General features: G+C 42.6%; 1 protein-coding gene across 1 annotated transcript in view; it reads right to left on the reverse strand.

Annotated features, from left to right (window-relative positions):
* Positions 1-1,856: 1,856 nt before the first annotated feature.
* Positions 1,857-23,563, reverse strand: part of tns3 (tensin 3) — a 36,109-nt gene continuing 14,402 nt past the window's right edge. Inside the window, exons 8-27 of the mRNA XM_080034840.1 lie at positions 23,464-23,524; positions 23,203-23,278; positions 22,981-23,110; positions 22,633-22,698; positions 20,630-20,731; positions 14,439-15,845; positions 10,824-10,969; positions 10,558-10,690; positions 10,366-10,449; positions 8,905-9,037; positions 7,726-8,333; positions 7,256-7,342; positions 7,016-7,147; positions 5,238-5,333; positions 4,742-4,819; positions 4,461-4,538; positions 4,071-4,239; positions 3,807-3,875; positions 3,664-3,693; positions 1,857-3,522 (exon numbers count right to left, since the gene is read on the reverse strand). Coding sequence (XP_079890966.1) covers positions 3,378-3,522; positions 3,664-3,693; positions 3,807-3,875; positions 4,071-4,239; positions 4,461-4,538; positions 4,742-4,819; positions 5,238-5,333; positions 7,016-7,147; positions 7,256-7,342; positions 7,726-8,333; positions 8,905-9,037; positions 10,366-10,449; positions 10,558-10,690; positions 10,824-10,969; positions 14,439-15,845; positions 20,630-20,731; positions 22,633-22,698; positions 22,981-23,110; positions 23,203-23,278; positions 23,464-23,524 — 3,830 coding nt within the window. The 3' untranslated portion in view covers positions 1,857-3,377. The remainder of the gene's footprint in view (positions 3,523-3,663; positions 3,694-3,806; positions 3,876-4,070; positions 4,240-4,460; positions 4,539-4,741; positions 4,820-5,237; positions 5,334-7,015; positions 7,148-7,255; positions 7,343-7,725; positions 8,334-8,904; positions 9,038-10,365; positions 10,450-10,557; positions 10,691-10,823; positions 10,970-14,438; positions 15,846-20,629; positions 20,732-22,632; positions 22,699-22,980; positions 23,111-23,202; positions 23,279-23,463; positions 23,525-23,563) is intronic.

A 23,563-nucleotide genomic window follows, 5' to 3' on the forward strand; every position in this document is an offset into this window, starting at 1 on the left:
ATATCATCTCTCTCCTGGCAGGTTCCTCTCTCTCTCTCTCTCTCTCTCTCTCTCTCTCTCTCTCTCTCTCTCTCTCTCTCTCTCTCTCTCTCTCTCTCTCTCTCTCTCTCTCTCTCTCTCTCTCTCTCTCTCTCTCTCTCTCTCTCTCTCTCTCTCTCTCTCTCTCTCTCTCTCTCTCTCTCTCTCTCTCTCTCTCTCTCGTCTGATAATGTTGCTTGGTTTTTCTGGACTTTCCCTATTTTGAGGCTACGCCACAGTAAATAACAGAGGAGGTCGGGCTCTGGGCTCTGTGCAGTCGCCACACCTGGGCCTTCGCTTCCTTCCTGCCCTCCCCGGGAATTCTTCACTTTCACCACCTGCAGAGGAACAGTAGTGAAGGGGGGAGGATGGGGGAGGTAGGGTCTGCCCAATATTACACCTTTCCTCCCATTTTTTGACTCAGCAATTTTATTCCCTCTCAGCACCATTATAGGCAGCCTGTCTGGGCTTGTGTGGAGGTAAAACTCTCTTTTACTGCACTTCACAAATGAGACAGTGGACAGTGTGTGTGTGTGTGTGTGTGTGTGTGTGTGTGTGTGTGTGTGTGTGTGTGTGTGTGTGTGTGTGTGTGTGTGTGTGTGTGTGCGGTGGACGCATGCATAATATGCTGAGGAAGAAAGGCACAGATGCACAGTTGCCAGTGTATGTGCGGCCTCGTGAAAAGATATGGGTGGTGGTCCACTTAAGTCTGTCTAATATATGGCCAACTTTCTCTCCTTTAATACACAGCAAAGAAAGTTATTTTTGGCTGGGTAAAATAGCCACGTCACAAAAGTACTGAACTCATGTGCAGTTTCAAAAAGTGTTGCTGGTGTCCTCTGCTGGCTGCAAATTGAACTGAAGCTGGTCATATACCTTCAGCAGCCATACAAAACATGCTTAGAAAAAAGTAAACAGTCTTGGCCTAAACATGATAGAGCTGGAATAAACTGATACAGAATAATTCAGTTTGATGAAATGTTATTAAAAACCAAAGAGACAAGAGTAGAGAACTGTTATGGAAAAGCTCAACAATAAATGTCCTTCATCGTTTTTCTGCCGATACACAGTAAAACTAGATTTTAAAGGTGCAGTGAGTGTGTAAAGGGAATTTCATATTTTAAGACCAAAAATGGAAAATAATATTAATTTAATTAATTAGTGTATGATCGCTTGTTGCACCACCATTTTTGTACAGTAGCACAGAAAAGGCAAACTTTACAGCCTTTCACATTTTTATACATGTTGGGTGTTGCCAGAAATGCCGCTGTTGGAAGACTAATAATAAGTACTAGTATAAATAACTAAATAATCACCTCATCGCCTGATATTATGGAAAGACTTGAGGCAGGGGTGGATGATGCCATCTTTAGTAATTAGATTATTGTCCTTGAAGGCCACCATAGCTTCTGTAAAATATCCTAGCATTGCTATGTAGAACTTTCACCACTAGAGGACAGCACATTAATCTACGGAGCCCCTAAAGGGACATGGAGGCTCCGTATTAATCCTATATTACACACTTTACCTTTAAAAAAGTTATTAAGTGAAGTATGTGGGCTAGCTTAATATCTAACTTCAGCAGCCAGCTTCGAATAAATACTGGGACACAAGTTGAGTTAGCTTGGCTCTTCACACATAATAAAATCTGCTTTCTAGCACCTCTAGGTGCACAACTTAACTTGTTGTATTTTGTTTGTTTCAAAACTGGTGGTGTAAATCACAGACAAATCTTTGTTTGTCTGGTCCTTTCATTGAGTCTACAGCTGGTTGCCTGGCAACTGGTTCGCCTGGCATTGTCGAATTTAAGGGATCACCGAGATTAAAGACATTTTTAATTTTGTTTATTTACAGAACACATCAAACAATGCAATAACAATATACAAATAAACCATTCACATGTAGCATGTTATAAACAGAGGCACACAATTGTAGCCTATGAGATAAGTATGAGGTACAGAGAATAGGGTCACCAAAATGATAAGACAACAAGTGTGTACATAATCAATGTAAGAATATTGACAGAGCTTCATTGTGTCGGTTGGTCCCTCTCTGGATAACAATGGCTGCCAAACACAAAAACTTTAAAGGGAATGAAGTTGTTTTTTCATCCTCTTATAGACAATTAAACAAAAAAATCAACTGGGGTAAGCTTTGTCCCAACAGTGTAGCTGATGGATGATTAATGGAGGATAGGCTATATATATATATATACTGTATTATATTTATATATGTCCAATCCTAAATCTATCTGTGGAATAGGCTACCTACACTGAGTAGGCTACTTTCTACCGAGTCGAAAACACTAATGCAATTTGACTACATAATTGGTTCTCTCCATATAACCTAACAGTATGTTTTATTTTTTTTCATAATGTACAACATTGAGGATACTCATATATTTTTGATAGGCTTACTGAAATCCTGCAGAGCAGCCACACGCCCTCTCATGGAAGGGAAAGTAGAATAAGAGTTTGGCAGCTGTGAGTGGGAAAGCCACTCACACCATCTTCTATGCAAAGTACTGATGTGTTTTTTACCAACTCGCATCAATATATATTAGGGTTTATTTTAAATATTTTCTATGGTTTCTCTCATTTCAACGCACGCATATAAAGGTTTGCCAACAGCTTCAAAAGTGGTCGTATTCACATATATTTTATAATATGTTATATAATTAACAGGTTCAGAGAAGCCACATACATGCTGCACATGTACAGGACGCTGTGGGTTTAAAAAAATAAAATTTTACATTGCATAGATAAGATACTCCCGTTTGTGACGTCGCCGGTCCTATAGTCCAAATTATACATATTTACTGCACTAGTTGTCTCCATAGCACAAATGTGCTTCTACATCAGCTACAACTTTATAGTTTAACTTTTTTCTTTTGGTTAAATATAAGGTAAATAATACATGCAAAAAGGTAGGGTTTTTCTTGATTTGATCATGAAAAACATGAATTAAAAAAGCAGCCTTTGTGTTGTGTGTGTAATGTACTTACTACATTAAGAATGATAATATCTAACTGTATAAGAAATGACAGTTGTAAACCAGTAAAAAAAAAGAAAAAAGAGAGATGACACGTTTCTTATATTTTAGTCATTTTCTTACTTACTTTACAGTTAATTTTTTAAAAGGGAAAGAAAATAACATTAAAAGGAGGGGATTTATATTTTTCTATTAAAAAATATGTCATTAAATGTCCTGGGAGATGATTATGTACCGGTAATATCCAGTTAATATCCAGGGTTAAATGTCCAGGTCACCACCATCTTCAGTCTTTCAGTCTTTATTTCTTGTTCCTACTCTAAAAAGTCTGTCCGGGTTGATCAGCCTAGTCCGATAGGCGGGGCCCACTACTTACTCTTCTGCGAGCCAATCATCACCTTGGAAACAAAGTTGACAATGGCGCTCGCTGGCTGCTCAGGGTCATGCTCCGCAAACAGGTGGCACACATTGTCCATGGAAGTGCCCGTTTTCCTCGCCACAAAACCAAAGACCCTGCAAAGAGGTGGAGTGAAGTACATACTGTATCAGCAGTGCAGTCATCTGTCTCAAAATGTAACATTTAGAAAAAAATCACTTAGCATTAGCTTCTCTGGTTATGACCAAGTTAAATAATAATAATGATGATTCACTTACTTTGCTGAGAGGCATCCATCCTTTTTCCACCTGTGAGCAGTGAATAGAGGATAATCATGAGAATGTTACTGGCGTAGTACAACACATTGAAACTTGCTTTCCACCTGCACTTTCAAAAGTAGCAGTCACACAGCAATACTCACTTTCTATCTTGAGGGTCCAATGCACAAAATATGACTGTATTGACATTGTAATGCCTCCTGAAGAAGAGCCTAGAAGGAAACAAGGTGGTTGATTATTGTGAGAAAAAGGTATATGTATGTATGCGTATGTGAGAGAGAGAGAGTGAGTGTGTGTGTGTGTGTGTGTGCGTGTGTGTGTGTATTTATGTTTGTATGTGTGTATTTATGTTTGTATGTATGAATATCTATGTAGTTACTGTGTGAATACACTTGTGTGGCACTCACTTCCTCTGGTTGTCAGTGAGGGTGATTCCCTGAGAGGACACCTTGAAGTGGACTACAGTGGAGGCCGGTGGAGGGTTGGAGCTCAGAGTCATACTAGTGGCTTTTTGCACCGCCTGGACTCCTGTTAGTGACTCCATCTCCACTGAGCACAGGTACCACACATTACAGGCTGTAGGGAGACAAACAGATTCAAATCAGCACACAGATCATAACTACTAAGTGCAGATAACTGTGTAGGGACTAGTGACTCAGTCTGGCAGTCCATAATAATAGGACATGGACACGTGTTGATGCACTCATTTCCAAACGTGTCATAGGAGTGTGTCAGTGCCATTATTGGCATTGTCGTAATGCCTATAAAAAGTAAATGATCTTCGGCGCCTGGATTACCTGCACCCTGTTTTAGCAGTTCAGCGGCGGAGTTGGTAACCGATTGTGAGGTAGTCTCCACCACATCTTCAAGGGGATCTATGAACAAGAAAAGCAAAAAAAAAAAAAAAAAACATCAGTCATATTCTTTAGTGAAAACCACAACAAATAAACTCAATGGCCAGACAGATGAGTAGACACACTGGTAGACTATAGTGGCCACAAAAGACCTAATGTTTATTTTCTATTCTGACCATAATAGCTCTATAAGATTAGGTTGTGAGTGTGTGTTGAATGTTTACCTCTGTCAGGTATGATCAGTTTGCAGGGCAGGGCCAAGGGAGTGATTGAATGTTGACAGACTAGCGCAGTCAAGCTTCCTGTAAAACAATAAGATGTCAAATCAATATTACAGTGAGAATTGATGCTTGATTGACACTTAAGGCAAGAGTGCACAACATTTCTTCCACTCTCAAATACATGATTATATACTGTATATTGTTGTAGTGCACACATAAAAGCAGTAAAACAGAGGAGAGGAAATTACCAACTTTTCTGAAAAAAGAAAAATGGATAAAAGCAAACCTCATGATACAGAATGCTATAAGTACCAGCAGGTGCATACATCCATCATTGTATGCTGTAGAAAAAAAAAATACAATGCACCACAGACCGATAGAGGGCAGTGTGGTGCATACAGTCTTTAACTTTGTTGCAAAGTAGCCAACCTGCCAGGAGGTATTGCTGTTGTCGAGCAGCTGTTAATGGAGATGTTTTTTTAACAGAGCGGGTACTCACCAAAATAAGGCTCGTTGGGGCAACCCTTCAACCGCACACCTTTCTGGGTACACTCAATCAGGAAATGGCGAACCAATTCATTGGCTAGATCGCCCGCTGTTAGAAAAAAAGAACCGATATAGAAAGAAGCAGTAAGATACAGAAGGAAATACAAGAGATAGTTGATTCCTCACAACATCTGTTGTAGCAAAACATTCCCCTGACCTAAATAAGCATTTATCCTAGAACACAACAGGCCTCATAGCGTTACATGGAAACATATTAAATTGCTACATTCAGTCTCTGCAGAGATTAATGGGATTGCGATTCAAAAGAGGCACCTCTGAGGGGACAGGAGGAGTCTACTGGAGGAATGTCTTGACACAAAGGGATTGGAGAAAGGCTCCTTAAGGTGGGTTGGGTTTCACACTTATGGACGAGCCACAATGCCCTGAGCCCAAAGTGTGGAGAAGGACCGTGTCATGATGTCACCACAGGTGCCGTTGGACTGCGAAGGGGCGAGGGCAAACAAAAGGACAGGTGTGAATGTGAGGGGGGGTTATAATGAAAGGGTTGAACGCTGTGGTGGGCCGATTGCAGGAAGGGCATAAGGGCATCCTTTTGTGCCATCACGTGGTGCATTTGACAGAAACTATACCCTAAAATAGTCCAACTGGTTCTTGTGACACACATTGTCCGGGAATTTTTACTGTCCTCCGGGCCCTGTTTTTGAATAAGAAAAAAAGGGATGCGTGAATCCCTATCATTACTCAATAAGCCTTTGTTTTCATGTTGAAACACGGCCAGTGAATGCTTTGGCCAGATTCCTCTAGAGCCTTTTCCAAAAAGAAAAAAGAAAAAGAAATGTACTCTCTGCATTTCCTGGATACACAAACACACTAGGGAGTAAATAATGAAGCAGCCTGTTTTGACCCCAGTCCCTAGGTTATTATATACAAATCAGACAGAGTAATGTGGGGCAGAGAGCTTCCCAGGAGAGGGCCCCGGGGAATCAGAGTAGGCTTATGGACTGGGGACATCCTTTGTTAAGGAGTGTAACATTAGCTGTACATCTAAGACTATCAGGGGTCTGTTTGGCATCATCGTGACGATTGCCCAGGAGAGAAACACAAAGTGAGGAGCTCTCTCACACACACACACACACACACACACACACACACACACACACACACACACACACACACACACACACACACACACACACACACACACACACACACACACACACACACACACACACACACACACACACACACACACACACACACACACACACACACACACACACACACACACACACACACACACAGAAGGAGGGACTCTCATGTTCCAGCACGAAGGTGAGTACAGTCGGCTGTAACTGTAGACGGCTTTGCGTGTGATTGTGTGATAAGTGATTCCCTTTTTTTTGGGCGGGATTATTTGCAATTTCATGTCTATGCATTAAGTACCAAGCAAGAGACAGGAGGATTTTAGCCCATATTAGCATTAATACTAGAAGCAAGTGGAAGTTTTTAAAATATGCAGCCTCAAAAGCTTACTAATCTACATTTTGTAAATATGTATGTTTAAAAACAAAATTTTAAGGGAAAGTTATGAATTATGAAGATATGAGAGTGCTTGTAATGTTAATTCAAAGTAAATCTAGAATTTGCTCTCCAATATTCAAAGGAAAAGGCTTCTGGGATACTTTTAATAAACTTGATCATCTCCCAAAACTAAATTACTATGAACCAACCACTTACAACAAAATGTTTTGTGGTCCACATGTAACGTACCTTTCTTGGTCTGTTGGAGAACTGAGGGCGGCGGAGTAGCCACCTTCATTGCCAGTCCATAGGCCCCTCGGAAGGAATGGCTATCACGCACAATGAAGCAGCCAGGCTCCTTGTCCTTCAAAACCAAAATGGCTGCACAAAGAGAAAACACAATGCAAGGTTGCTCTACAGTTCTTTGAACATTTTTGGTTTTCTTTTATTACCATGGAACAAAAAGGTAGGACACTACTGGAAACCTACCTTGATCCCTTGAGATGTCTGGCTTGTACCAGTATTTCGATGTGTCCTGCACAAATTTGACGGTAACCTGCTTGGTGGCCAGTACATCTGGGAAAAGACACGATTGTCAGCCAAATAAAGTACAGTATTACATTTGTGTCACATGTTTTTTTTTTCAAAGTCAAATCAGCTTTATTGTCAATTTCTTCAATATGTGCCAGAAAAACAGAGGAATCGAAATGTTGTTTCTCTGCGACCCACGGTGCAATAAGAATAAAAGGATAAAATTTGATCAAATAATATAAGTAATATTCACAAAAAATAAATTTTAAATGGTAAGACAAAACAAAACGGTATATACAAAAATAAGTAAATAAATTGAAATGTGCAATATGAGGAACATTATTTCCAATATTTCCAATATGCAGTAAACTGAAGAAATTGAAAGTGTACATTACAATGATGTGTTGCTTTCGTTTGTATAGCTTTACCTGGCAAGGGCGAGGAGGCTGTGCCCGACATCTGAATAGCCGAGAGGTCGGGCAAAACGTTGGGGAATGGAATACTCAGGGAGCTCCCACTGTGGGGACTGGAGAAGCCGCTGAGGGATGGAGACGCTGTTCCCAGTGAATGCTCCCCATCTGAAGCCCTCTTCTTCTCGGGCAGCAGTGGAGGCATCTGCATCTGCATCTGTGGTGACTGAATCTGCCCATTCAAGACCGTCAAAAGTTCCCTGTCAGCACCTCCGTTTCCCAGCAGATGAGTAGAGGAGGTGGTGGTGGTTGAGGTGGAGTTTGGACAGTCCGTGGTGCCATAGCCCAGACCGGAGTCGTCATGCTGCTCCTCGAAGCTCTGAGCTGGGCTGCGGCTGAGAGCGTAGCGGGCCATGCGGCTTCGCTGGATGCTTCGAGGGGAACTGTGGCCGTTGGGGGCAGGGTGGATGTGTTGGTGGTGCAGGGGAGGAGACTGGTGGTGGCCGTAGTCCGTGGACATGGAGTGCTGCAGCTGCTGCGGTGCTTGTCTGCCAGAGGAGTAGCTGCTCAGAGAAGAGTGACGGCTAAGGACGGGGTGCTCCGGCCAAGATTGGCTCATGGGTGAACTTCAGGTAAGGATAAAAAGAGGTCATATACATTTAAGTAAATAAACCTAAAGTCAAGTTTCCATCAAGTGTAGAACATCAAGAGGCGCGTAAAGAAAAAAAGTTAGTGGTGCTAGTCTTACAAAAAAGTGAGTAAAAAAGCCATCAAATCATTGTAGACAGCATATTATATGAGAACCAGTGAACAATAGAACAATGGAAAACCGTTTACAAAGTATGAAGACTTTAGCATTTATGTGCATTCATGTAATAATTTGAGGAAAGTTACAGTCTCTTCCTAGTTCCATACAGAGCTGTTTTTTTATGTACAGCTATTTTTGCCGTCGCCACCTCAGCCCAGTTTAAACTTTTCTTTGTGACATTTCTTATTATTACTTTATATATTACTTTTTTCACTCATTCAAGTTTTTTCTAATTTGCAAATTGAAAAGTTACATAATTGACTTATTGTGTAATGTGTACATCACTGGTGTTGCCACTAAACATGCTGTCCTTCTGATTGTCTGCCCTCTAGAAGTAAAACATTTCTGTTCAGTGCTGCTTAAAGGTTGTGTATAACACAGATATGTACCTGTCTGTCCGCTGAAGGGTCCCAACAATAGAGGCAGAGTGTGTAGCACTTAGCATCCTGTGGCAGTTGATGGAAGAGTCTGTTATACCGTCAACTCCAACATGACTGATCATTTCTGAATATCCCCGGGGTTCTGTGTGACAGCAAGAAAAAGAAAACAGGAATGAAAATGTAGCCCAATTATCCATGACATGCCCAGTTGGCTGCTGCTTTGGTAAAAAAAATTTGAGTTACGTGAAAATAAATGGAAATAATTTGAATATCAAACAAAGTTTCACAAGAGGCACCAAGCCACAAAAAGCTCTAACGTTATTTCTTGAAAGCTTCATTTTAAATCAGTATTAACCAGAACTCATTGACTAAAAACCCTAAATCTTAAAGTTAATGTTCCAACTCAGGCTGCACAGCCGGGTTTTTATCTGGGTTAAATTGTGTAGTAGCGAGAGGTTCAAAGCCGAAAGAGTTGGTGGTTTCTTGTCCCCATTTCCCCCTCTGTGTACACAGAGACACTTTCATTGGGGAAGAAAAGTTTTTCTTGTGTCATGCCTCCTGAGTCCTGACAGAGTAACCATGGAGATGTGGCAGGAATGAATGTGGGGATTCTGGCCTGGCTGTCTGAGGTGGTAAGAGGCACAGCAGGGGCACAGATCTGCTCCCAGGCCCTACAACCTTTTGACATACTGTAGATCACTATGGAAACAAGTCCATTAGAGGTCAAAGTAAAAGTAAAATGTAAGTAAAAGTTAAGTTCAACAATTGTGCTTATGTGGCACTGATCCTGCACGGACCAATTAAAACACAACGTACTTAATTTTGACAGCTTGGGGCATGACATATACATTAGTAGACAGACGCTAGAGTCTAGACCAATTAGTTCTATGATGAAAATGTAGTTACATAAAAATGATTTACCCCATGTACATAAATGTTGGTGCAACAAAGTGCTATCAAAGCCCAAACTCTTTTCATCTAAGGAAAATTCCATAGCCAAGGTCTGTTCCACCCAAAAAAACCTTTTTCTTAAATCCTACACAAAATGAAAAAAAATAAAAAAACGTCCCAGTTTTACATCAAAAGAACACCGCTGTTATGTCTAGTTTTATTTTCAGGCGGTGACCACACATACAGTCTCCAAAAACCAAACCTGAAGGGCCGAGACCGATTTGGAATCCCCCTGCATTGTGCACTCATGAGACGTCTTTGTTTTCCTCCTCTGTCACAAAACCGCTAGAGATTCCACAAACAACGTCACCATTGTTGGGTAACGCGAAGGGGACCTGAAATAGTTCTGTTCTAATGAGACAGTGGATCCAAGCATGCAGTCACAGTGCAGACATGAAGTCTACTAGCTGTAATTGGTTGATGTACAAAAAAAAACACAGACACAAGAAAGACAATAGAAATAAAGGGTAAAACAAATAAAATAGCCTTAATGTTTTTTTTTATGGTTTTGGAACTTACCATGGTCTGTTCTGTAGCCTCCATACGACTGCATGCTAGGAGATGGTGTTTGCCTGAGGTGATTCAATTCCGACATATTTTTCACTGAAGAAAAAACGTGGGGAATGGGTGGCAATTAAAATAAACCTAACAAGCAAAGCTGGTCACAAATACATGCAAAATAAAGTGAATAGATAACAAAACATTCTTTACCATAAGGTGTTGGTGGAGAGATGGGGAAGGCGGGGGTGAGTGGAGTCATGTCACTACCGGCATCGACCCCACTGTCCATGTCTGTGCCCTGGGCCCTGTAGCCAGTACTGTCGCTCCTGAACAACATGTGATGCTGTAAAAAAAAAAACACACACACACACACACACACACACACACGCACATGAATTTAAACATACAGAATAGAATGACACACCAAGTGAAAAAAGGCCCTACATGCAAGCCCTATACACGCACGCTGCATTTACCTGAGACTGCAGCACACAAGGAGAGTACGTCCGCTGGCCCATGTACTCCTCTGTCCCACCCCAGAAGCCCGGGTGATCCGTGACATCACTTCCTTGGCGACTCAAAGTCCGCGTGACACCCACTCGCCCCTCGCTGGACTGGACAGCTGGATATACGCAGGTAGACAAACAGCAAGCAACTTGTTAAATGGAAACATATTTAAAGGATCACATCTAAAGGAATTTAAAGTACATAGAAAATACACTAAAAAGGAAGAATAACTGTGCTTTGACCTATGGTACGTTTAGGGTTAGGACAGAAGGTTTTTTTTTCCAACACCATATCTTCATTTGGTCAAGGTACTTTTGACATTAAGGCATAATAGACTAGGGTTGGGCAATATGGTTGAAAAAATGAATCACAATGTTAGATGTTAGGTATGTTCTGGTATCGATGTATCAAAGATACAGATTTAGTTTGTAAAGAAATCAAACTGACGGTGAAAACCATGTGTTCCACCACCACACTTTCAATAAGTGGGAGTTCATAAGATGTCAATTACAGCTTGCTCAACATAATTCAACTTGAACAACACATTTGAGGAACAATAACTTGACAATATCATATCATATCACAATACGATTGAGCTCAATTCATTCAATCTTAAATCTGATTGCACAGCGCTGTACTAGACTGAACTGTATGCTCTGATGGTCAGACTAATTTTGACTTGAAATGGCAGTCGACGTTTACAGGTTTGTAAACTGACGAGGCTCCTTTTCATGACCAGGAAGGGACTGATGACATTTTAATAACCCAGAAAGCACCACTCTGCTGACCTCCCAGGGCCACTGCTTTGCGCTCATGTTTTGAGAGGACAGCTGAGGAATGCCAGGGGTCTGGGCTGGTGGTCTGTAGGATGTGTGTGTGGGGGGGGGGGGGGAGGGTCAATGTTGTGACTACTCTGAAGAGTGCTGCCACTCAGCACCATGGTGTTAATTTGAGCCCTCCCAGCAAGCTCCGACCTCTCAGCTCAGAAGAATGCTAATGATGCAGAAGTGCTCATTTCGGGGGGGGGGGGGGGGGGGGATCATTACTCACTCACTTGGTCTGGGGTGAGTAGGGATGACACAGACAGTGACATGCAGGCTTGGTAGTGTTTTTCCATTCATGCATCAAAGTATTGACAAGCTTTCTCATATTATAAACAATCCATCTACAGGATTTTACATCTGCACCATCGATCCAGAGAAAAGTTTTCCTTTGTCTATAAAAACAAATGAGAGAGAGGTAGGGATGGATCTGAATGGTTTTGGATGCTATCATACAACAGGGACAAACTTTTCTTTCTCTTCAATGACTCACTTTCAGCGCTACCATTTTTGTAAACTAATATGCCCTCAGGAGCAGCAGGGTTGGGCAATATTGAGACACAAATACAGTATTGTGAGGTTACAGAGAATTGGCTCAATTTCCACTAAGGAGGACATTACAACAGGTGACTTCTGCTTTGAAGTCACCAGTTGTATCAGGCCATCGCCAATCAATGAGCGGGAGTGTTTTAAGGCAATATTAGCTTCACAGGATTATACTGTATCATCAATGTCCAGTTCCTTGATGTGTTTCATTCATTAGGTTTTACCCAAAACATTTCAATCTGGTTATATTAGCTGTAAATCATTTTCCCTTGACATGCCCTTCCCACGAAAATATGTTAACAAATTATACTGTAATATAGAAGATTTGATCCACATCACCCATTCCTACTAAAGAGGAACTTTATGCTTATTTATTCCTTTGATTTTACATAATTAAAAAACATTTCTGTGTTTATGATGTTTGATCAAATGTACAGCTGTAAGTTCGAAAAGTGTAATAATAATAATACTTGTAATAAAACTGTATTCTGCTTCCACGAGGAAGCCATGAAGATATTTTCACCCTACCAGCTTTACTGACTTTTTGTCCCCTCTCAACAGTTGCTCTATGTCAACCCGGTTCCCTTGAAACAACATACACACTGTAACCTCCCTTCCCTTCTCAATCTTATTCTTCTCTTTTTCTTCACCTCTTTAGTACAACTATGGTGAAAAGTACAACATGGAGGCTCAAAATGATGTGGCAAGAACAAGCAGGGGGGGAAAATGAATTTGTTCCAGGGATACTGGATGCAAACAAGAGCCAAAAAGCGATATTAGAGCTTGAATTCTATTAAATAAAATGTTTAATTCATAACATCAACATAAATTAACCAACGTTCTTTTATGATGATCCAACTTTATATACAACAGAACTGACTCTGAGCCATGACTCCTGTCACCAGTGCATACTGATAAAAGCCTACACTTCTGAGCAAATAATATATTACTTCCTACAGGTTATCAACAAATCTGCAAAAATCATAACCCCTCGGCCTTTGTTTCTTGGAATGACTCCACTGTGTAGTTGCACAGACAGGTATCCCTTTTGGAAACAAATGGAAAAAAACGTTGCCTCCGGGCTAACTCGTTCCACCCTTGGAAATTCCTCAGGCCTCCCCATCTTATGCCTCCTCCCCTGCAAGCATGTTGTACATGCTGGAGTGTGATTCACAACAACCAAACTCTGCCTGGCAAAATACAATTCATGGGAGTACCTTATCAATATACTTGGGCCAATGGTACCTGACCCGATGATAAATCTTTGTAGTGTGGGAAATAGATAACATTATTGGATAGAAACTACAAAAAAGTTGCTACAATATCCAGTTATGTAACCTTTTTTTTTGCCTCTTCGTAGAAGCAGGCTTACAGTTACTGAAACATAACTCTGTGGTTTCTTTTGAAGTGTTCCAAGATCATTAACCGCATCCAGGATTTAGGGTTGTGGGTTCAGTTTAAACCTGAACAAACTGTTAAATAACTTCAGTCGTCATTTACGTTGCAACAAACTACAACTACAATCTACGGAGATAGAGTGTGATAGACACGAGAGACAAAGAGCTGTGTGTCTAATGTCATAGGAAAAAAACCTTCCTCTACGCACAACAACAACAACAATAAGCGCACAGCCCATTGGGAGTTCTGATGGAATCCCCATTTGAGAGGACATTGATCTTATGAATATCTGTATTCCTCAGCATGCAATCTCTATAACCAACACAGAGAGAGACGGCGATGTTCAGAAAGGCCGATGACAGCCGCTATCCCTCTGTTCTTGTGCCGTGCTGATCTTCTAGTCAGATAGCTATGGAGGCAAGTCTGGGCGGCTCTCTTTCTTCAGAGAACATCTGAAAAACCTGGCAACAACCCTGCTATTTCTGCCACTTAAACACACCAGGTGGAAGAGAGACAGAGAGAGGGACAGAGAGAAAGAGAGAGAAGGTGTGCTTTGTTAAGTTGCCTCTGCAGTGAAGGAGAAGAAAAAGCAGATGGTGTCGAATATTTAAAATATATTTTAAAATATCCTCAGCACGTACATTTTGTAAGTTGTGCATTACTCATATCTTTGCCATGTGTCTTGGGACATTTCTATCAAGACAACTCCACAGATTTTCAAATGACTGTCACACATTTTCTTTTAACCACCAGACAGTGCACTTCCAGAAGGCACCACGTCACCACCACCACCACACCCAGACGCTCTGACTATCTTACCTGTCTGCTGCTGTGAGTTTTTCAGGGTTGCTGGGTTACCGTCGCCGAATCGGAGACTGATGCCGTTGGAGCCTTTGGAGAGCGATTCTCCGTTCACGTGCGTCCCTCCGTTGTTCCTCTTCGCGGAGTTGCTGTTGCTGCTCTGCACCGCCACAAAGGTGGGATCCAGGTCCATGATCAGCTGGTTGAGCTGGTCGATGGAGTTGTCAATGTCCATGGTGAGAGACTTGAACTCCTCGTCACGTTTGTTGTTGTTGTTGTTGTTTGTCATTGTCGTTGTCTTTGCCAGCTGTTCCTTGCTTGGCACTGCAGCGCTTTTCACAACATGTACACCCATCACGTCCCTACTGGCCGGGCCCTGGTGGGGCTCAGCGGGGGGCAGGCCTGCTGCTGCTGCTGCTGCTGCTGCTTTGGGTGAAACGCCCCCTTGCTGCTTCTTGTTGTCGTTACCTGGATATCTCACTGTATCGTTTGCGTCGTCGGGCATGTAGATGAACTGTTGCGCGGCAACCATCTGCTGCTGGCGAACCCAGGACTGCGTGGAGTAGCTTCCCTGTCTGTAGACGTGCTGCTTGGGCACGGGAGCCACTCCACTGCTGGGATTGGAGGAGGCCACCGAGTTACTCCTGGAGCTCAGGCAGCCCCGTCTGGTCTCGGCGTAGGCTCTCTCGTACTCCTCCATGGGCGTGGGTGGTGCAGGGTGTTGGTGGACATGCTGGCTATGGCTATGGCTATGGCTTTGGCTATGACTATGGCTTTGGCTTTGCTGCTGCTGCTGCTGCTCCTCTCCTCCTCCGGGACTCCCAAAGCTGTCGGACAGCAGGGAGTTCTGGCTGCTCTTGTGGCAGGAGGACGACAAGGTCCCCAAGCTGTCCACACTGTGCAGATCGTGACCCGTAATCATGACCTCATCGTCCAGGATGTCCGTTTCCCTCTCCCGCGGTCTGGCCTCTCCGTTGCTGTGCACTTGCGCCGGCACTACTACTACTACCTGCTGCTGGATGACCCCTCCCACTCGGGAACCGTCTTGATCCTCCATGGCGTCCAGTGTGGGGTCCTCGAGACCGAAGCCGCTTAAGAGTCGCTTGAGCTGGACCTTTTCCTGCGGGCTGGGGCCTTGGTGGTTAGACTTGAGGGTGGCGGCGGTTGTGGCGGTGGTGGTAATGTTGATGGTGGTGGTGGTGGTGATGGCAGGTACAGGTGTGGGTCTGTCCGCCCACAGAGAAGTGCTGGACAGGCCGGAGTCGCTGCTGACGGAGAGGGCGTGGTCGCTGTGGTCAGGGCTGGAGGTGGCGGAGGTGGTGCGGGCTCCTCGGCCCAGCGTGGCCTCTCCTACTCCCACTCCACCGCCGGGGCTCCTCTTGTTGTGGAAGGCTCGTTCCTGGGTTAGGCCTTGCGAGCGTGCCGCTGCAAAATATAAAGAGATGCAGCGCTTCATACAGTCAGCTGGTATACTATGGGCACACATACACACAGACAGAGAGACAAACACACACACACACACACACACACACACACACACACACACACACACACACACACACAAGAGCAAGACGGACACAAAACCAAAGACAAAAAACAAAGAGTCTGAATTGACAACGCTCAACACTCACAACCACACACACACCTCACCTGACAAAGACAATTTTCCAGACAATATTCTAGACACACATCAGACAATAATTAACTAGGGGCATTGATACGTTGACAGGGACAAGACATCATGCTGAGTCGATATCACAAAATCTCGGGTACACAAATCTTAAATTAGTTATTCGAATCCCTTTTTTTAAAATATATACAGTAAAGAAACAAAATGTCCACTCATCTTACCATGACAGTTACCTCCCAACGGGCAAACAGGTTTTAGTGTATGCAGCAGACAATAGTATTCACCATAAAGTTATGTAAGAGATGTTAAGTCCTCTGTACGCATCTGCAAGGGTCCTACGCCGGCTGCGGATCCTCACAGTCTGACCCCTGCATTCCTCACCCCGCTGTGATTAAGCCACCCTACTCCCTCTCGCCTGCCCTTTGACCCAAAGCATATGTCCAAACAACTTCCTTAATCCTCAGAAGTACAAAAAAAAATTTAAAAATCACAGAAGCCAGAAGTCAGTTTTCAGGCCCAAAATGAGGGCTACTGGAGCAAAAAGTTGAATGTGAGCAGCATTTGCCAAGTGAGTAAAAACTGTTTCACGGTCACTCTCTCTCTCTCCCTCTCTTTTAATCGACAAAAGGGAGCTGGAACATGACTCCTTGGCTTCTCCCCTCAGTCGACCGCCTTAAGTGCTTGCCTTTCAGTCAAAACTTCTGACTGGAGGAATCCGAATACCAGACATGCATGATAAAAGCTCCCCCCCTCGTACTCCTCCTCTCCACAAGCTCCTGTATGTATGCCCCCCACCCCCCCACAGCTCACACAAACACACTAGTTGAACCTGCATCTGGCCCGGAACAGTCTCTCGGCTCGGGCCTCCACGCAGGTCAGTTCCGCCGGGAGTTTTTACTCACCCCGAAACAAATCCCTTTGGAAACATTCCTCCTGGCAAGGTGCAAGCAAGCGTTTAAAGACAGATGTTTCCTCTTAGCCCTCTACACTGGCCATCTTTCTCTGTCACCCCCCCCCCCCTTGTCATTGCCGTGCTTCTCTTTCTTTTCTGTATCCCTCCCTCCCACTCACTTGCTTCAAGAAGACAAATCGCTTACCTTCGCCAGGTAAGTGCACAACAAGACAATCCCAGTCTCCGGTAACACTAGACTTGAAGAAGGGGAGCGATGCAGACTCACACGAGCGGACATGCCATTCAACCGGATGAGAACGGTCATGGTCAAATCAAAAATGAGAGTTTGAATAAGTTGGTCCCGGCTGTCTCTTCTCTCCGTGGAGAAGGTGAGAGTGTTTGCACTCCACACACAAGGGGGGACCTTGAGATCTCCAAATAAGGGCAGAGGAATGTAAACAAGTGAGGCGGGGCTTATGGGGTGGAGGAGGCAGGGCTGGAGGAAAGTGGTAACCAGACCTCTTGCCCTGCATAAGGGGACTACCCCAGTGGGGGGGGGGGGAAGAAAGGGGAATAGGGGGCTGTAGAAGAGGGAAAGAAAGAAAGAAGAAAGAAAAAGGTGGCCCAGAGCGGATCAGAGAATGAAAACAACATTCCTGCAGCTCCAGAATTTTTTTCTACTCTGTAAAAAGACACTTTTAATTAAAGCAATCCCCTGCCTTCTACTTGGAGCTCTGGGGCAATTGTAGTGAAAAGGAGGCAGCCGAGCCGTTTTTCTTCTTCCCACTCTTGCATGTCATGAAAGTGCACGCCTGCAAGTCCTCCTCCTCTTGTACAATATTGGGAAAGAAAACAGATGTGACCGACACATAATGATAGGGTTACGCAATTGTTAAAAAAAAACTGTTGCACCTATGCAGGATTCCAATGACATTAAACAAAAACCATGAATGGTTAGCAAAGTATGTTCTTGTCAAACGTTTTATATCGAGCATTCATCATGTTGGTTGTTGTGGTATGGGTCAGTCCCTGAATAAAACACCGATTACAGTGCAGAGGGAGTGGACGAAACCAGAACAGTTACTTAAGCCGCTCTTGTATCGCAAAAGTAGGTCTGTTCATGAGCTACTAGCATCCCGCACCTACAGAATGCAAAAAAAAAAAATACTTTGAGTCGAAAGCATAATGATGATCATCATTCTCATTATCCTTCCGCCAAAGCATCCACGTGTGCCTGCAATGTGTGGACGACTTCCTGTGTACACACTGTGCCTCCAGAGCGTAGAGGACAGACACTATTGATGCTAAAACTGCATGAGGAAGACAAATTGTGTAGAGCATTTTCTCACGCACCCCTAAATCTATATTGCCATGCAGACACATTTTTATGTATCCATCACTGAGAATTCTGCCACTGCTGCAATACCATGAATGCACATTCAATTCTTCGAAAAACTACATTTTAACAAATTCAAACAGCAACAGCACTTTCCAGAAGTAACATCCAAGTTGGTTTGACATCTAACATCATTGGCGGCAGTGGCGAAGTGGGTAGGGAGTCTGCCTCTGGAGTGCAGGGTCGGAGGTTCGATTCCCCGCCTACCCACATGTCGAAGTGTCCCTGGGCAAGACACTGAACCCCAAATTGCTCCCGATGGTTCAGACAGCGCCTTGCTTGGCAGCTACTGCCATCGGTGTTTGAGTGTATGTATAAAAAATGTGTATTGTGAAGGGCGCTATATAAATAAAGCTTACTTACTTACTTAACAGGAACAAGGTTACATCCTGTCAGCACATATTTACAGCATGCTGTATGTATAGCCTATTTTTCCCAATATTTGAAATAGTGTTCATATTATAAGGAAGTAAGCGGAAATTGCATATGTCTTTTTAATTTGGGTATATCAGTTAAATGTGGTTACACAGTCATATCTCATACCTATCTTTGTCAACATTGAATGTTATATTTTCCAAGAACAATAACCCTCCAGCACTTCTCACAGTTAATATCAACTATCAGCGATCCATTTGTTACGCAAGCTGTTATCCAAGCTTCAAAAGGACATGAGCCCACTTTGACTCGTAAAGTCAAGTAAAGAACCTTTTCTGGAAAAATGATCTTTTAAAATTCAACTCTTAACTCACACGTGGGGATAAACACACACTCTCACTGGGGGCTGAAGGAAAGCCATTGAAGTAAATGAGGTTTTCTTTTCACAGCCTTAGCACTACTGTGGCAAACGTTTTTTAGACTTCCTCCTCCTGACCAACCTCTGAGTGACAGCCTGGGCCTAGCCAGACGACTGGTGGTAAGTAGATGTAGAATTCCAACAAAGCCCACAGTCTTCCCTCTCTCAGATGTAGTGTTTACATGAGAAAACAAGGCCGTAAATATCCCACATGAATGCTCTGGAATCAGGGCAAGAGAAATAATCAAAATTGCTCTTTGTTGTTGACGTCTTTTCCCAACTTTGATGAATTCTTAAATCTTAAGCGTTTCACCCTTTCATCGCATTCCCAGAGGTGTGCGTAAAATTAAATATGGCCGGGTTTGGGGTATTTTAAATTAAAATGAAGAAAGGCAGCCCATTTTCATCAAGTTGAACATAGCTTATAAAAACACTCAATTTAGTTGGGAAAGGGTGGATCTGTGTTTTAATGCTACCACCACGTCGCTCTATTCTAGGAGGCTGTTGTGAAATCTGTGGTTGAGTGGAGAGCAACAACCGCAGCTACGGGACGCCCCGACAGGGTGGCTCTGAGTGTGAGTCTATGTGTGTTTGTGCGGATGCTAGTGAGAATGTGTGTGTGTATGTGTATGAGTGTGTGTGTGTGTGTGTGTGTGTGTGTGTGTGTGTGTGTGTGTGTGTGTGTGTGTGTGTGTGTGTGTGGGGTGGATGGTTCAAGCATGCCTATTCATTTGATGAAACAACAAAATAGAAATCTCTTGAGAACTAACTATTCTTCCTCTGAACCTAGCATTCCCTTCATACAACAACTCTCCTCCCGAAAGACTTTAACACAGAAACAACACTGCTTGTCATGCCCATCACACACACACACACACACACACACACACACACACACACACACACACACACACACACACACACACACACACACACACACACACACACACACACACACACACACACACACACACACACACACACACACACACACACACACACACACACACACACACACACACACACACACACACACACACACACACAGCATCTTAAAAAGGTACGTTTGATCTTTCATTAACTTTCCCTGCCATAATAAAAGTAGTTTCCACAGGGGATTTGAGTCCCACTCATGAGTAAGAACTCCAGACAGTGACAATTTATCTGCAAAGCAACCTAGTGGGGACTGTGTGTGCATGTTAATGCAATCACACTTCAGTCACTCAATAACATGGAGCAGAGTCACATTCCCCTCACGTTTCCCTGAAAAATACCTTTTTTGTGTGTGTTTGTGAGAAAAGAGAGTGAAAACATTGAAGTTATAGCCAGAAAAAAGGAGGAAACCTCAATTTAATGCCTTAATAACACCCTATGTATACTTCTCCCATTCATAAAACAGCCACAGATATTTTAACTCTGATTCACTAAGCAGACCTTGGCACTGTTATAACAATGTTCTGTGAGTCATAGGGACTGCAGCAGCGTATAGCAGCAGTACCTTCAGCATCACAGATGTTTTGGTAGGAGTCCCATCTAATCAGAGGATCCGCTGTGTTGTAGTCCACAATAACATCCGCCCCATTTTGCCATCTGTCGGCACCTGGACACAAAAATATTATTATTGTTTACTGCACTTTTTTTGTAAGACAGGGAAAGGCACAGAACACTATTCGTCATTATGTTGACTAGATGTCTGTCATGGCTTAACCCATTGATGACGGCTGCTGCGCGATGCCACATTGGCTCTCCTGCCTGATGCTGCGTCGCGCAGCATTATTACTTTATCTAATTTTCATGGCATTCCCAGCATATAATGCACTGCCATTGGTTCAAATACACATGAGGTGGGTTTTGTTGATTTTGTTAAGACCACGTGACCACCCAAAAGTTGTGTGGTTTGCCGAAAATCATGTCAATCAAAAAAATAAAAAATAAAAAAATAAAACAAAATAACAATAAAAAATACGCCAGCTATGTCGGCGACAGAACAGTTAGTGGCGTTTGGTGCGCAGAATCAAGGTCTACTATAGGCTACTGACGAAAATCACACAACACATTGCATCTATTTATTAACAATATTTAATAATTTTCTAATTCATCTAATTTTGACGATTTTTTTAAATATTTGTTGGTTTGTAAGTGCTAAGGGAGCATGTTTAAATAAAACCTGTGAACCTTAACTTTTAAATGTATTTTATTTCATGTTTCTATGTGCTACACAGGCTTAGATATTAAGGTTTTGGTAGACTTGACAATTCGTAGTATTTTTTCAGAAAACCCTCAGGCATTAAGGACATGCATCCTAGATTGCCATAGTCATCAATGGGTTTTAAGGGAGGAGAAAGTTGGATATTTTTGTCTATATATTTAGGGTTGGGCAATAAGTTGATATTCCATCAGCTTTCAATGGAATTGCATAAACATAATATTATCATTTGTGTTCAATTTGAAATAACCAAGTCATCTCTATGAAATAAAACTATTCAAACATCGAACAATTTAAAAAAAAAGTAACGTTTCAGTGCAGATTTTTAAGGTGTAAAAGGCTTAAAGCAATAGCTTCACAATTGCTGAGAGGGATGAGAGAAGTTCAATACTGTTCCATGTGCTTAATATGACGCTACAGCTAGAATACAGATAGCCAAGCTAAGCACTCAAACTGGGAACGGCTAAGCTAGCTAGCCTATGTCCAAAGGTAAAAATGTATAAATAAATTATTCTAAAAAATTCTATTGTACAGATTAAACAAACCAGATATAATGTGTCAGTAAGTGAGCTTTAGAGGTGATAGACAGTTATGTTTTAACTTTTGTACAGAGCCCGGCGAGCAGGTTTTACCTGCTATCAAGTTAAACTAACTGTCTCGTTGCTGTTGCTTTATATCTAGTGTGTGGACTCTTTCTTAGCAAAAACGCAATAAAAGCCTATTCCCCAAATATCTATTTGAGGAACAGCCTCATCATATAATTGTATAATAAAACAACAAATAAAGTCCAAACTTATTTCAATAAAGTTTTGCTTCCCACCCAGATTCTTTTAGTTGAAATCCAATCTGCATCTATTGTTGCTGAACAACAATGTCGGGCAATATCAATCAATCGCAAGCCAAAGAAACTGCCTGAGAATGTTGGCCTCACCCTGGCTAAAATGTTTGACCTATGCCACATGAATTATGTTTAATAAACACTCACAAAACATAGTACATGGGACAGAGACACAAATACACAGACCCACACAACACAGTTCCCTCCTGTGGGGCTCTGGGGCAATGCATGCTGTGCTTCTTTACCTCTCTGTCAGCACACACTTCACACTACATTTCCCCTCTGCACAATTCCACATCCCCTATCACCGGGGGGCAAGAACCGAGGGGGAGGAACAGAGCACGGGATGGCACGAAAGGCAAAAAAATTGAGAGAGCTCTGTTTTCTGCTTTCCTAACTGCCTGTCCCTTGCAGCAAAACATTTAAAACAAATCCAACTGAAGAGTTAGGAGTTTACCTGGTATCTTCTCTGGGCCTTCCGAAAACACCAGCTCCACTTTACCATAATCTGGAAATCTGGGATCTGGAATGTAAGCAGCACACAGGAATGCTATTACTGTGATATTTAGAAATGAATGTTGTTGTCTGCGCGTAGTACTCTCTCAGTACACGCAACATGTTTGGGAAAAACAAGATTATTGCTCTCAAAGTGCCAAGTCTAAATTAAGAACAGGCCGAACCCTGCAGATGCTGCGTGGAGCCGAGGAATTGCAGTAAAAAAATAAAAGAGTGGCGGCACGTTGAGACCTGTCTGCAAGTTGTTGTTTTTTTGTTTTTGTTTTTTTTTCTTCTTCTTCAGGTCTACCTTTGTTGGCGGTCTCCATGTCCTCTTTTTCAAACATCAGGTTGTAGCCCTGCACTGCTCCCGTGTGGAACTGCAGCCGGAAAATCACTTCACGTTCGGAAGTTATGTCACTCTTGTGGTAGCATTTTATCTACAAGCGGAAACACAAAAACATTGTGATTGCTACATTCAGTATAGGCTACTTATGTCAGAAACCCTGGAAAATATTTTTTTTTTTCCTACCATAATGTCCCCTTTTAGAAGCTGGGCAGGCTCCAGGGTGATGCATACTCTGTCTCTGTGGCCTAGACCAATGTGACTGAAATGAAAACAACCGTCAAAGTGAGCCAGAGTTTGGAAGCAATTACAGACGTTTAAAGAAAACAGTAACTCTGAATTAACATCAGCATTAAACTAAGTAAAACTGAATTCTTCTATATCCCAACATCCTTTGGAGTAAACTATAATGCTAAATTTTTTACACCACACGTGTGAGCTACTTACTAGATTCCAGATGAGTACACTGCTTGCATTCCCTGGTAAACCCTGATGTACGGGCAACATACTGAAAATAAGAACAGACACATTCTCAGGTTAAATTATA

Source organism: Ammodytes marinus (assembly GCF_949987685.1).
Source record: "Ammodytes marinus genome assembly, chromosome: 9".
In the NCBI taxonomy this organism is placed as follows: Eukaryota; Metazoa; Chordata; class Actinopteri; order Uranoscopiformes; family Ammodytidae; genus Ammodytes; species Ammodytes marinus.